Raw genomic sequence first — 12,685 nt, 5'->3', positions numbered from 1 at the left:
GCATCGTGTATATTCAAACCACTGATAGGTCCATATATTCAATATAAACGAAATTCATCCCATGCTTGAGTCAATTAAATATATTTGCTAATTTTGAGCAAAAAATATATTTTTATTGAGCAAGTTCCAAAGTTCGAATAAATTGAAGCCAAAACCGATACGAGACCAAAATATAAAAACCCTGTCAGACGACGCTAGCGCTAGCGAGCTGCTAATCAGAAAGACGAAGAGGGCGCCCTTCCCTTAAAAAATCTAGCGCGGCGGTAACTTCAAATCGACATGAATTGAGCCAGGTTTCGTTAGCAATTTTATCATAATCTGACGTTGAAATGATCTGAGGCAGGCTCTTTCCTAGTCTCTAATTGAATATAAGGAAACAGGGATGGAGAAAGAGAATTTTTTCACCAAACTTCGCCGTGTGGCAACGTCTACAGAAAGCGAAACGACAAGATTGAAGATGTGCATGGAGAAACCAGCTGCGGTTAGAACAGCTTCAAGTTCTAATCATCACATTGGACGAGAAGGATCGCTGGCCAGCTCAAGGCTTGTATTGAAGGAGATGCAGTTTGATGCACAGAAAATGAAGGTATCGAAAGAATATACTTTTGGTTCCCAAAAGCAGAAAGAATGATGTGTCCAGCTCCCACTTTTTCATCATTTCATGTTGTTTTACCATCTGACCATGATCAACACATCATGATGTGGCAAATTTGTATGGATATTCAGAGAGGGTGTTCTTTCATCCTTCAAAGAACATTTTTCCATATCTATTAATATCTCTAAAAGACTAGACTAGACTGGTCAAGCCTTGAAGATAACCGGAGGGTCGTTAGATTATCTCTGATGTGTCGAATTAGCCACAATTTAGTTGATATAAAGTGGGAAGATCACCTGTGTAAACCCTCAAGAACTTAGAAGCACCAGACGACACCATTGCTTATCATTTATACAAACAGCAGCAAAATCAACTACTTACGCAGACAGCTTTTTTCCCTGGACAATCCCTCACTGGAATAGCTTGCCACACAATATTCTGGACATAGATAAGTATGACTCCTTCAAATCCGCACTAAGAGATCATTTTCAGTGATTTCATAGCCCACCCAGCACCAGGTCTTTAGGTCATCTCTGATGTGATGCGGATGCCTGTTTTATCAGAGTCAAGAATCCAGATCCAGAATCCATTCATAAGCCATGTAAGCCAATTTTGGACTGAAAAAAATCTCCATTCCAGTTTTGTTGGTTAGGGGGCTTAGTCGAGCCCCCTTTCTCCTGGAGTTGAGTCAGGATGTACCATTCTTTCTAAAGGGATTATATTAGCAATAGCAGACCTAATTTAAAACTCCTGCACTTTGCCTACCTTCATGTTTGTTTGGGGAAAAAATAGGAAAAGCTTTACTTTATACCAGCTTTCCCATCCTTTGACCTTTTTTCTTTAAAGGAAAAAATACTACAGGCCTAGCCCGCTGTTCTCTTGTCTTTTCCTTCACTAGGGCAGACCCAAGGTATAGTGAAAAATTGTATGCATGTGTGCCTTTTCTTGAGCAGGAGAAAGTCAACCAGCAGTTGAAAGAACTTAATGCTTCATCAGACTCATTTGAGGGGATTGTAGATGCCTGTCAGGGTCTGTGTGAGGTCACACAACAGCAGCTGACCGATCTTGAGACGTACCTGGCACAATATGGTTATAAGAAGTACCACAGGAAGGAGACACAACATCTGCAACAAGGTTATTACTTCCTGTGCTTCAGTGACCCCCTCCCCCTTAAGTTGACCTCTCACAGGGACATAGTCATTAAAATTGTACAGTACCCTACCTGTGTGTTCCAAATGTGGGTCTAAGTAATTTACCCTTTTGAAAAAGAAACAAACCATTTGCCTTTGCTTCACCTATCCTCTTTGAGGCTGTTAGGCACATCAGGCCGTTACACTCTGCTTCCACTTTTGCCTCCCTTGTGCACATTGCCTTCCCCAATCCAAGTCATTTCTTCACCTTAGTTTCTGTCCTTTACTACAGTCCTCCTCATGGTTGTTTTTTGTCTGCCAACTTTTCTCTTTCCGGCTGCCATGTCAAGGCAGTCATACTGGATTGATGCTTGGCTTTCCTCAGAATACAACCAATCCAGTTCCTTCTTTTGACCTGTTCACTTGCAGTTTAGGTGTAATTGTTGAGTTCATCCAGTGAAATTATATTTGGCAAAGAAATTGTGAACCCTTCTTCACACGCTGGTACTGGAAGGAATCTAACCCAGATTCATCACCTTTGTTCATTACTGAAGTTTGCAACCTGCAGTTAACTATAATTCTATAAAATGTGTCCTGTATTTCTCTTATCCTTTGCTTGTGTACATGAATCACTATGTGAAATGTTATGTTAATTTCCTGTGAATAAATTAAATATCTCCTCTCTTTTTTTCTAAAATTGAAGGCAAAACGCAGAAACAAGACAAGGAGAATACTGCACCTGAAACTCACCCAGAAACAGTCAAGGACACTTCCAGCACTGAAGAAAAGATGTATCCTTTTGGATAGAGAAAGTGTCACTTAAGCTTGTAGTTAAGTGTATTTTCATTTTGAGAGATAAACAATAGTTTCTCCATATGAAACGTTGGTATCGTTGTATGCTACTTTAGAAGTTACATATACTTCCTGAGCTCAGATAATCTTAGCCCCTCCACACCAACCAAAGTCCCTTCCTCGGCTCCCCCTGTAGACCCCAACAAGACACCTCAACTGGCAGATTTTGGCATCAGTCAATGGACAATTGACCGACTGGCTCATGTGGGCTTAAATGGCACACCACAAGACTTGAAGACGGGGGGTTTTCCTGGCTCTCAGTACGGAAGGTAGGACAAGGCTCAAATTTGCGAGGGATTCCCACTACATTATTTCCATGGAGGGGTTTGGGAAAAACTGCTTACTAAAAGAAGAAAAATTTGTCTTTTTTTTTGCTCACCTTATAGTGTTACCTCAGCCATACCTAGCCATGTCTACCCATCAACCCCCCAGCAGCAATCCCAGAAGCCGTGGCAACGTACCCCCTTCACAAATCGGACCATCCTTGTCACCCCTGGCTTGTTTGGTGATCAGACCATTCCCACCGAGACACCCAAACAATTCATTGGTGAGTTAACCTGGACCTTTTTGTTCAAGTGAGTGAGATGATCGTTCCAATTATGCTGGAGTCAAACAGATCACTGCAGCAATGTTTATGTCAGTGTTAGTGTTCAGAAATAGTTTTTCGTAGAATGTACGTCACAAACTGGATGAATATCATTGACTTCTTGTGGTTTGAATATCATTGACTTCTTGTGGTTTGAATATCATTGACTTTTTGTGGTTTCACAGTGAGTAAAATCTCTCATGAATAATAAGTTGATAAATAGGATTGACATGTAGTCATAAAACCCTTCTAACATTCAAGATTTGTTGTTTGTAGTTTTGAAGATGTCAAATTTGTAAGTGTGGGAACAATCATCGAAAAACTGGATCATTAATCCTGAATTGGTTTTGTTTTTATCCAGATTCAAAGTCTTATCTCCTGGACTCCCCAGTCCCACCAGTGCTGATGTCAACGCAGAAGAGCTGGCCCATAACCTCTGACCTCAGGGTCACAAGTCGACGGAATAATGATGTGATTAGTCCTGAGCCAGAGCCTCCAACTGTCACAATGTGGGCTGAGGTAACATTCAAGGACGAGAAACAGAAATTTAAAGTGACTTTGTTTTAACTGAGGCAGTTTTGACATAGTTTCTATTTTTATCATAATTTTCAGTGATGTTTTTGTTCCCAGCATATCCCTCTTCCAGCACCCCCGACGCAGCTGCACGTCCCTCCTAATTCGGCAGACACAACACCCCCCATGCCCCTGTGTCTAGCATCCCAGGCCACCCAGGCTCCAATGCCAGCAGAGCCTGCTTGCCTGGTGGACAGGTTCACCAGTGAGCCCTTGCTTCCCTGTGAGCCGGTACAGCTGTACCATCAGTTCTCCACCAACAAGATGCCAACAGAGCCCATTCAGCTCACAGAGAAGTTTGCCCGTCCGTCAGAGCCTCCGGCCGAGCCAGTGCAACTTGCAGAAAGGTTTGGGTCGGAATTCCATCTCCCACAAGAACCCCAGGTTCTAAATGGTAAGGGCCACATCCACATTACTCTCAACCTTGACAGAATGACACAAGTTTCTTACCCTACCACCCACCAGTTAATCCAGGTCAGATTAGAACCAGTCAACAAGCTCTTGCAATCTTAGCATATTCCATTAAGTAGGGGCAAGTTCAAGTGACATCAGTTTGTGGACCACTGGTCTGTTTTCCCTGGTAACCTGTGCACAAAATAATATTCTGGGTACCAGGCAAAAACAAACCAGTGTTGACAAACTCGAATTTAAAAGTTGAAGTGTAGCCTAGTATTCTGCCACAAGTCGTTGGACAGCACCAAATGCAGAGTATTATCCAACTCCACCAAGAATGACGAGACCTGAATCATTTTGTCAAATTACAAGGAAGGAATGAGTAACACCTATAAATTTAAATGTCAGCTTTTTGGATCTGTCTGTTCGTAACTGACTTGAGAGAGGAAACTCTTCTTCTTTCTCAATCGTCCAAAAAAATTATTTTTTCTGGAGGCTCCTTGTTACCAGCTGGCTCAGGCGGTGGTCAACCTTCACAACCGGCTACTCCCAAGGGTCATCAACGACTGGCCACACTAGCAATGGAACATGAGATGCCACAGACACCTGAACTGACTGTGACACACCAAAGGTAACACCCAGACAGACAAATGTCCAGAAATGCTATTCCTGTTGGTTTTCTGACCAAATTGGCTCATGGTCAGTAAAATGTCACAGACATATAAACTCACTGCTACAAATGCATGAAATGATTCTTTGCATACCATTTTCCATTGTATCTGAAAGGTTCCTTGAAATCAAGCCAACTTCCGGAGAACCGGTCTCTCAACCCCCTAGGGTATCAGCTGACAGCATTCCATTCTCCATACTAAGTAACAGTCATGATGACGTGCCCAAGCCACCTGTTCTACAGAGTATGTACTCTGAAAACCAAGTAACAAAGGCTGGATTGGAAGCTCAGCAAACTTCAGTTGCGAATGGGTAAGGGTAACATTGGACACAAGCAGTATTTGTGTGATTCATGAATTCAGGGAAATTTTGTATCCTTCATTGTCATGGTTATTTATTGCCACGAGAGAGCAAAGTGTAAATGAAATGAGACAGATGTTGCTGTTAGTCTCCCAAATAACAGGCAATAGAGGGTTGTCATAGCTGCCATCTTGCAGGCCAGGGCTATTGTTTCACATGGTATGCACCAAGGAGGTTTCCCTGTGGAACAAAAGAACTGCCTTGCAAAATGGCTACCACGCAAAGCCTCTATGCCTTCATTGCCTCAGCAAAGTTTCCTCTCTTTTTCTGTTATTTCTTTTTTTCGATTCAGCTCCAAATACTCAGTTACTCCCGTGACAGACGCAGAGTTTGGACAAGTCGCTGATTATCTCCAGCGTCTGTTCCCCCTGGATGTCATCAACCAGAAGGTAGCCGACATCAATGCCATGCTGGCCCAGAACAAAGGTAATTAGAAACTAAATACACGTATATTGGAAACAGATCATAGCCTCCAAAAAAAAATGCTCCCTAGCACCCCAGCAAATATTCCCCTGTAGCATTCATGTCTGTTGTCTGGTACAGAGAAAAATCATACCAGAGCATATAGACCAGACAGGCTGCTCACACAAATGCCGAACACTTTAGCCCCAGAATCTTTCATATATCTTTGCTGGGAAATGTTAGAGTCCTCCACATCTAACAGTACAGCAGCTTGAAAATTTAAAGAAAAAATAAATAAATGATCAGCATAGGCCGCTTGTAAATCTGAAAAGGAATATTTGAGCAATGGATGCTGGTCACTTTTCCCTAGTAACCTGTAAACAAAGTTCATCCTGGGTACCAGGTAAATCACAAGCCATTTACAAATGATCATTGCTTAAGCTAGCCCTTACGAGCCGGAGTTTGTCGGAATCCATCAAAATTTGGGGTTGGTCGTGTCAGGGATTAAATCATGGCTAGGCATTATTGTTTTTTTTCTTTCCCTTTGTTATGCATGCAACTTACCAGGTGTCAGCTTCCTAAACGAGGCAGATATGCAGGGGCTCCAGCTAGGCTCCAAGACCAGGGCTTTCTCCCTACTGCTGGCTAAACTCAGGCGGCTCAGTATGGGCAAGAAACCAGACAGTGGGGAAATGGTCTTCTACGTCATCAACTGACCGCTCATCAGTGGTACATCCTATTTGTTTGGTTTTTTTGATCGTAATGTACCCCTAGGCATGTGACTGGATTAGATTTTTTCTAGGCCTAAATTCATGGTGCTGCTTATCGCAGAATTTCGCGATTAAGATCTCCATTCTGCTCCGACCAAATTCTGTTGCCAAACGTTTAAGCACAGAATTCTCATTTAAAGGATGTAAGCATGCGCACAAGCCATAATTCCTCACTACCCCGTGAAATATGTTCACCCTAAGCACAGAATTTGCTGCTATGGTAAGCAGTGCCATAAAATTGGGCCCTGATCAGGACAGCCTTCTGCGCCAATATACATATATGCCAGAGCTGTTTATAGTGAAAGTTGCGACATAACGGTAACCACAATTGGCACCAAAGTGGTGGATTATGCATCAGTTGACACGGACAATTAGCACACAATAGCCGCTAGCTGTACTGGGGCCAATTTCATAGAACTGCTTAAGAAAAAACCTTGCTTAAAAACAAAGGTTACCATTCCAAAACAACATAAATCGCATGGAGTTTTGGTTGGTAACCTGATTTGTCAAACAGGGTTTTTTTCACGCTCAAGCAAATTTTGTGCTTAAGCAGCTCTATGCACTCATAATGAACAACCATTTTGGTTCCAAAGTCTGATTTTGGTCCGACAAATGTTGCCATGTTGTATATTGCTGAAGTTCACTAACTGTGTATACTTGGACTGTGTATATTATTTTTATCAAATACATAGGCTGCATCCGAATCTCTTGTCTAGAGCTAGGTCTAGGTCTTTGCTCCATTGGAAATGCATGGAGACACACAGACAATAGACCTAGCCGTAGCTCTGGAAGCCCGTTTCGGACACGGCCTTAGCTTGTTTTCAGAAAATCAGACAGAAAAATCCGAAAGCTCAAAAATTCTAAGGTGACATGTAAATTTAATCGCCAATTCACACAAATTTGAAGCTTACGATGTCTGAAGTAGATTTCATACTGATTTTACTTCTATGTATACATATTACTTTATGAAATTTGAAATTTGTCATTGGATCTTTGGATGTCAAACAGTTTCTGTCTTGTGTAAAATGGAAACATATCCTAGATAAACTCTAAATGGAAAGAAACCAAAGCACTTCAAATATACACAACTACAAAAATCATTTCTTACAAATTTTCTGTGAAAAATTTCTGGGGGGAGGGAATACAACTTTTCGTGACATTTTGAGGACCCTGCCAGCCGCAATCAATGCCAAACTGGGAAGTGCTGGTTCAAAAGTGATGCATATTCGTGCATTGGGAAAGGGTCGGAAATGTTTGGAATTTGGTTGTCGATTGGTAAAGTGTCGAGGTAGATACTGTCTTCGTTTAACCCTAACCCCCTCGGCTTGGCGCTTTCCTCAATCCTTCAAAATCCTCTGGCAATTCCTTTCATTGTGTTGAGGCAGGCAATGGTATCTCGGAGCAGTGTGGATGATTTCTATGTAATCTAGATCTAAATTTATGTGTGCATGATCACCCACAACCTTGGCCCAGTGCATCCTTCGCAATCACCCGCCCTTTTGGCTATTTTCATTCAGAGGATTCGAGGATTGTTAGGGTTAAGGGAATTTAAGACTCGAAGTAGCACCAAGCATTTGCCTTGCCAAATTTCCACATCACTGTCTCCCCGTCTACACACACAAGTTCCAACATCCTTGTTCACCAGTCATTACAGTATTCCATCAAATAGTCCTTCAGAGAAGGAGAGACCTTGTGGGAAGTGCCAATTGTCCCAATCTAATCCCATTATCCTGACACAGCCTTCACCATTTTCAACAAGGCATCCTTAGCCTCAGATTGAGGAAATCCACTGATTGCAAGGCGGGCAGACTCTGCGTAGCCCAGACAGAGTTCCTGAGACTTTGCAATCGCTGATCCCGAACAGACTTCCCGATGAAGCTGAAACAGAATAATAAAAAGAGAGATGAACTGATCATAAAAGTCATCAAAATGCTCAAGATTATGCATGTAAATAAATTATACAAGACTTGTAATACTGTTTATTTCTGGTTCCACTTTTCACTTCAAAATCTAAGGGGCACTTCTGTAATAAACAAATTTAGGTAGAGATTATTAAAATCTGCACTGCTACAGAATATGTCATTGAGTCTAACCTTTTTCATGTCAAATTTAGTCTGGTTTCTGAGTCTGTCTTGACTCCCGCTGCCTTCAAGGTGCAACAGAACAGGGGCAGATGTCAGACTAAATGATGTTGGGCTGCTGTTGGACGCTGTAAATAACAGCAGCTCGTGATGGAGCTGAATTTGCAAAAAGACAAAATTTTAAGCAAAAATTAAATTTTACAACCAGAAGATTCGGTTTGGACTGTGTTTGAAGTGGCCAGAAGCAACACATAAATCAACTGATCAGAACAGAAATCCCCCCCCCCACACATAAACATTCTCAAAAAGTTCCATGCGAGGCTCTCTCAAAAAAGCTACTCTCTTTGACAGCTGTCCACCATGGCAAAACCAATACTTGAACTCTAACAAGTATGATTCAGACACTGCTTGTGTTGCAAATTCCTCACCTGCTGAGCAAGGGCAATGTTTTTGCCAAACTCAGAAACACATGCCTGCATCTCCTCTTCATGCCCTGCTAAATTCAGTGCTGCCCGGCAGCTCTTAGCGATGAGACTACCTGAAGACAGGAACACATACTGGGCCCAGTCGGCCATGCCCAGGTTAGAAAGGGGCACCTGACCCCACCCCTTGGCTCCTGGCTCCTCTTCCGAGAAGATAGTGAAGGCAGCCTCTGACAGGTCAGAGATGGCTTGGGAGATGAGGTCCACCACGTAGGTATTTCGTAGCTGAGCCAGTCCCAGGCAGGCACTGGCTAGTAAGAAGTCTCCGCTCAGCACTGATATCTTGTTGCCGAACTCCATGACCCTACGGGGGCCATCGGAAGGGAGGAGGTCCTGGATGTTGACCACGCCTTTGTGAACTAAGAATGCCGTGTGGATCATCTCTGCAATTTCTGCAAGTGTCCTTTGACTAGAGAAGGGTGACAGTAATCAGGAAGAAAAATCATCCAAAATGTTAGAAAACAGACTACGATAACATGATTTACAAAATTGAGCTAGTTTTGCTGTTATCTGTTGACCATATCCCATCTTATTCTTCCACAATTTTTCTGCTTTTGCGCTCACAGTTTAGTCAGATGCATTGTTACATAATCACAAAATCTCTTATAGCTGGGCCACATGGCACATATCATCACACCATGCCATGTGTAATGCTCAGCACTGTGATGTTTAAGATCTCCTGATGATTCTCCAATGCTACGATGTACTACAGCACTGTAGTCCCCTTGTAAAACCATGGAGAAAGGACACAGAGGGAGTTACAACTCTGGCACTTCAAAGTGCCTGATGATCATCACTGCCTGGTCAGACAAACAATAGTAACCACTCCAAACATGCCCAATGGCTACCTGAAGCCCAGCTGGACGAATGAGGCTAGTAATATCTTACCGAAAAATCCCTAACATTAGACCTACTTTTGTCATCGTGAATGAACTTTATCATCTTAAGAAACTGTTCCATTCTCCATGCAATGTTTGTCATTTTTATTTCTGTCCCTCCCAAACATCAGGTTTCAAGACGTGGTACAAATTTGGCTAAGACTAGCCAACAAGTTGACCACCACTGGAAAGCTGAGTTCATAATGAACAAAATATGCTATGTCATAACAGGAGTGACCATGAGATCTCAGAAAATACACTTTCATATAAATGACGTAATGATTCAAATAAAACATAAAATCTTATAAGCAACTTGACTATTTATTCCCAAAATAACTCCAGAAGAGAGTGTCTGATAAGGGCACACAAGTCACATGACCTAACAAGGAACTGCGCAAGCATTAAATTTGATGTAAGATCATATCAAGCACCAATGACGACATGAATATTGGATGGGCAGTTCAAAACTCCTTCTGTGTCCTTCCTCCATGGTAAAACTTACCTTGGATAAATGCCTCGAACCATACCCTGTCTGTTTCTGCTCTGTGGGGAAGGCCCAGCAGCTTTGGAGATCAGTAAAATTATCAAGCCTCGTGTTTGGATATTGTGCTTGCCATCATAGACTAAGTTCCTACACAAGGAGAGATGATGCATCAAAAGTTCCATTGAAAACTGTGGCAAGGAAGCTTATTGCTGAATGCAGAAAATTGAAGGTGATGCATGTAACATGAAGAGCGTAACATTATTGATGAAGGTGGTGATGAAATAAGGCAGAAGGTGGTGCTATGGACTGAAATTGTTTATGGTGGCAATGATAATAAAGTTGCGTTTGTTGTTAACTGTAGTATAAATAATTGGATGTTAGGAAAAGCAAATAAGCATGATTTATAATTACCTTGCTGTTTTCACCAAAGGGTGTTTAGTGCCGACAAGTTTGCGTACTTGCATGGCAACATTTGACAATTCGTCACTCAACAGACAGCGCAGGCTGAGGAAGGAGGTAGGGTACCCGACTATCTTCTCTGCCTCGGCAATAGCACGGGCCCACGCAGATTGATCTGAAAAACCAAACAGGCTCAGGCCACGAGACGGGGCACCAGCCGCAACTTGTGGAACCTGTGATTGGAGGACACAGCTCGGCCGACTGCCTGAAGCACCACCTTGAGTTCTGCAGTTGTAAGTGTTTGTCATCAGAGCACTAACACCAAGGCATCTCTTGTTAGTTACAAAATGAGAGCCAGCCAGAAAGCCATTGCATAGCATTTGATTGCCACAAACCTGATCTAATCTCCTTTTGAAAATCTGTTGCTGCTCTGCAGATGATGTTGATATCCAAGAACATGCATAGGCGGGTTCTAGAGACGCAGATATGGGCCTTGTGGATTTTAGCGATCCACTTTTTCTTTGGAGATGAGAAAATGTGCCTGCCCGTATTCCAGTCTGGAGTGGTCTAACAGTCAGCCTGTTAAAGCCAGTTCGTTGGAAGAGCAAAGTTGCATTTTTAAGTGACACAACATTCGGTTTTAAATGTCTGTGATTGCCTTGATGAAGAAAACACAGTAATCTCCTCATTACAGTGTCTCGACAGGATGCCATGATATTCATGAGATCGTAAGCAAAAACCAGATGATCATGGACTGGTCAGGACAATGTGCTGTCTGGAGGTAGTTGGTGATTCCTTCCTGCAGCTAAAATGAAGAAGCATTTGACTGTGCTGAGATGACCATTTAATATCACATCACAAAGGGTGCGGGGGTATTTAGTAGTTTCAACATAGCATTTATGGAATTGGGATACAAGGCGCTTGTGAACGACATTTCGAGCTGTCTTCGCCAGGTAAAAATGTGAGAAAACTGTTGAAAAAAAGGAGGACTTTCATACCCTGGACGCTAGTCACAATGCAATGTAGACGTCGTCTAACCTGGGCTAAACCGATACCATACATGCCATATGCCTTGTGCAGATGCGCCTAGCTTAGAAAGCCCATGGCCATGGAGGGGTTCCTTCCTCCATGGAAAGCCCTACTTCTTGAGACTTGAAGGCAGACTCTGAGACTGTAATGCAATGCACCACCGTGACTGATGTCCCCATTCCCCCTAAAAAATCACAGCAACAAGAAGTTGAACTTCTAGTTCTTCTGCCATGCCTGCAATTCTGTTCTGAACACATCAAATGCACCCACTGCAGGCAATCCCTCTAATCCAAGTTAGTGATTAAGTAATCATGCATGGTAGGAGTACTGGTGGACGTTATTTTAAAGTCAGAAAACATACTTATGTTTTGATGGACTCACCCAATCAGCTGGAAATGGGAGCCGGCAACAAAAAATATTGGACTTGATAATCCTCTATTCACGTTGATCCATGATTTGGAGAACAGGCCTGTGTCTTGTGTAATTTGCGCCGATGTCATTATCACGTTCACTCTATGCTGCCATACCTATACCACGACACGACCATCCTTTCTTTGCGCTCGGCACACATACGCATCGTTATATGTTGAAAGGACGCCCTCACTTTTATTTCTCCATGCTTCAGCCAAAGGTGCTCGTGCACTATTTCCAGTGATAATTTCTGCTGAGCACATTAACAACAACCGTTTCTTTAGAAAAAGGAGTTTGTTTGGCCGAAAGAATGGTTGGATTGTGTAAATGTAGACCAGTATCAATACTTTTGGGGAGAGGGGTTCCATCAATTGCAGAGTTGATAAAAATTGCAAAAAAATTGTCGAAGTGTTGGGAACTAGCTATCACTTTTTGGAGGCGATGAGTTTTGGGTTAAATTAATGTCATTGGCTAACCCAGCAAAATCGAAAAGATATGGAAAGATTAAGGACCAGACAAAAATCTATTGTTTGTTCGAGAAACTCGTGAAGTTTCGGCTTGAGCATGTTCGTTGGTTATTAACTTTGTTTT

At 42.4% G+C, this 12,685-nt stretch overlaps 2 protein-coding genes across 2 annotated transcripts; one reads left to right on the top strand and one right to left on the bottom strand.

The window, feature by feature from the left end:
- The first annotated feature begins 237 nt into the window (after positions 1-237).
- LOC110974598 (uncharacterized) lies at positions 238-8,407 on the top strand. Its single transcript, XM_022226371.2, has 11 exons — positions 238-586; positions 1,549-1,729; positions 2,429-2,516; positions 2,670-2,846; positions 2,964-3,124; positions 3,525-3,682; positions 3,794-4,130; positions 4,625-4,760; positions 4,916-5,110; positions 5,451-5,584; positions 6,128-8,407. Exons 1-11 carry the CDS (start codon positions 383-385, stop codon positions 6,274-6,276), a joined length of 1,920 nt encoding a protein of 639 aa, XP_022082063.2. The 5' UTR covers positions 238-382; the 3' UTR covers positions 6,277-8,407.
- pdss2 (decaprenyl diphosphate synthase subunit 2) lies at positions 7,189-12,246 on the bottom strand. The gene is made up of 6 exons (XM_022226372.2): positions 12,065-12,246; positions 10,667-11,459; positions 10,274-10,402; positions 8,840-9,302; positions 8,424-8,567; positions 7,189-8,208 (listed from the first exon to the last, which is right to left on the bottom strand). The coding sequence occupies exons 2-6, from the start codon at positions 11,374-11,376 to the stop codon at positions 8,056-8,058; spliced, it is 1,599 nt and encodes a 532-aa protein (XP_022082064.2). The 5' UTR covers positions 11,377-11,459; positions 12,065-12,246; the 3' UTR covers positions 7,189-8,055.
- Positions 12,247-12,685: the final 439 nt, after the last annotated feature.

The sequence above is a fragment of the Acanthaster planci genome, linkage group LG15 (genome assembly GCF_054643075.1).
Source record: "Acanthaster planci isolate LZ-2023a linkage group LG15, COTS_SCS, whole genome shotgun sequence".
NCBI classification, from domain to species: Eukaryota; Metazoa; Echinodermata; class Asteroidea; order Valvatida; family Acanthasteridae; genus Acanthaster; species Acanthaster planci.
The sequence above is the reverse complement of the archived record's forward strand: the minus strand, read 5'-3'. Positions and strand labels throughout refer to the sequence as shown.

Bases quoted from the DNA above. Each gene is read 5' to 3' on its own strand.
- LOC110974598 (XM_022226371.2), top strand. From the start codon at position 383: ATGGAGAAAGAGAATTTTTTCACCAAACTTCGCCGTGTGGCAACGTCT. The intron at 587-1,548 runs GTATCGAAAGAA...TTTCTTGAGCAG, and splicing joins TTGATGCACAGAAAATGAAG to GAGAAAGTCAACCAGCAGTT. The intron at 1,730-2,428 runs GTTATTACTTCC...CTAAAATTGAAG, and splicing joins GACACAACATCTGCAACAAG to GCAAAACGCAGAAACAAGAC.
- pdss2 (XM_022226372.2), bottom strand. From the start codon at position 11,376: ATGAATATCATGGCATCCTGTCGAGACACTGTAATGAGGAGATTACTG. The intron at 8,568-8,839 runs GTGAGGAATTTG...TTGCAAATTCAG, and splicing joins ACATTGCCCTTGCTCAGCAG to CTCCATCACGAGCTGCTGTT. The intron at 8,209-8,423 runs GTTAGACTCAAT...ATTCTGTTTCAG, and splicing joins CTAAATTTGACATGAAAAAG to CTTCATCGGGAAGTCTGTTC.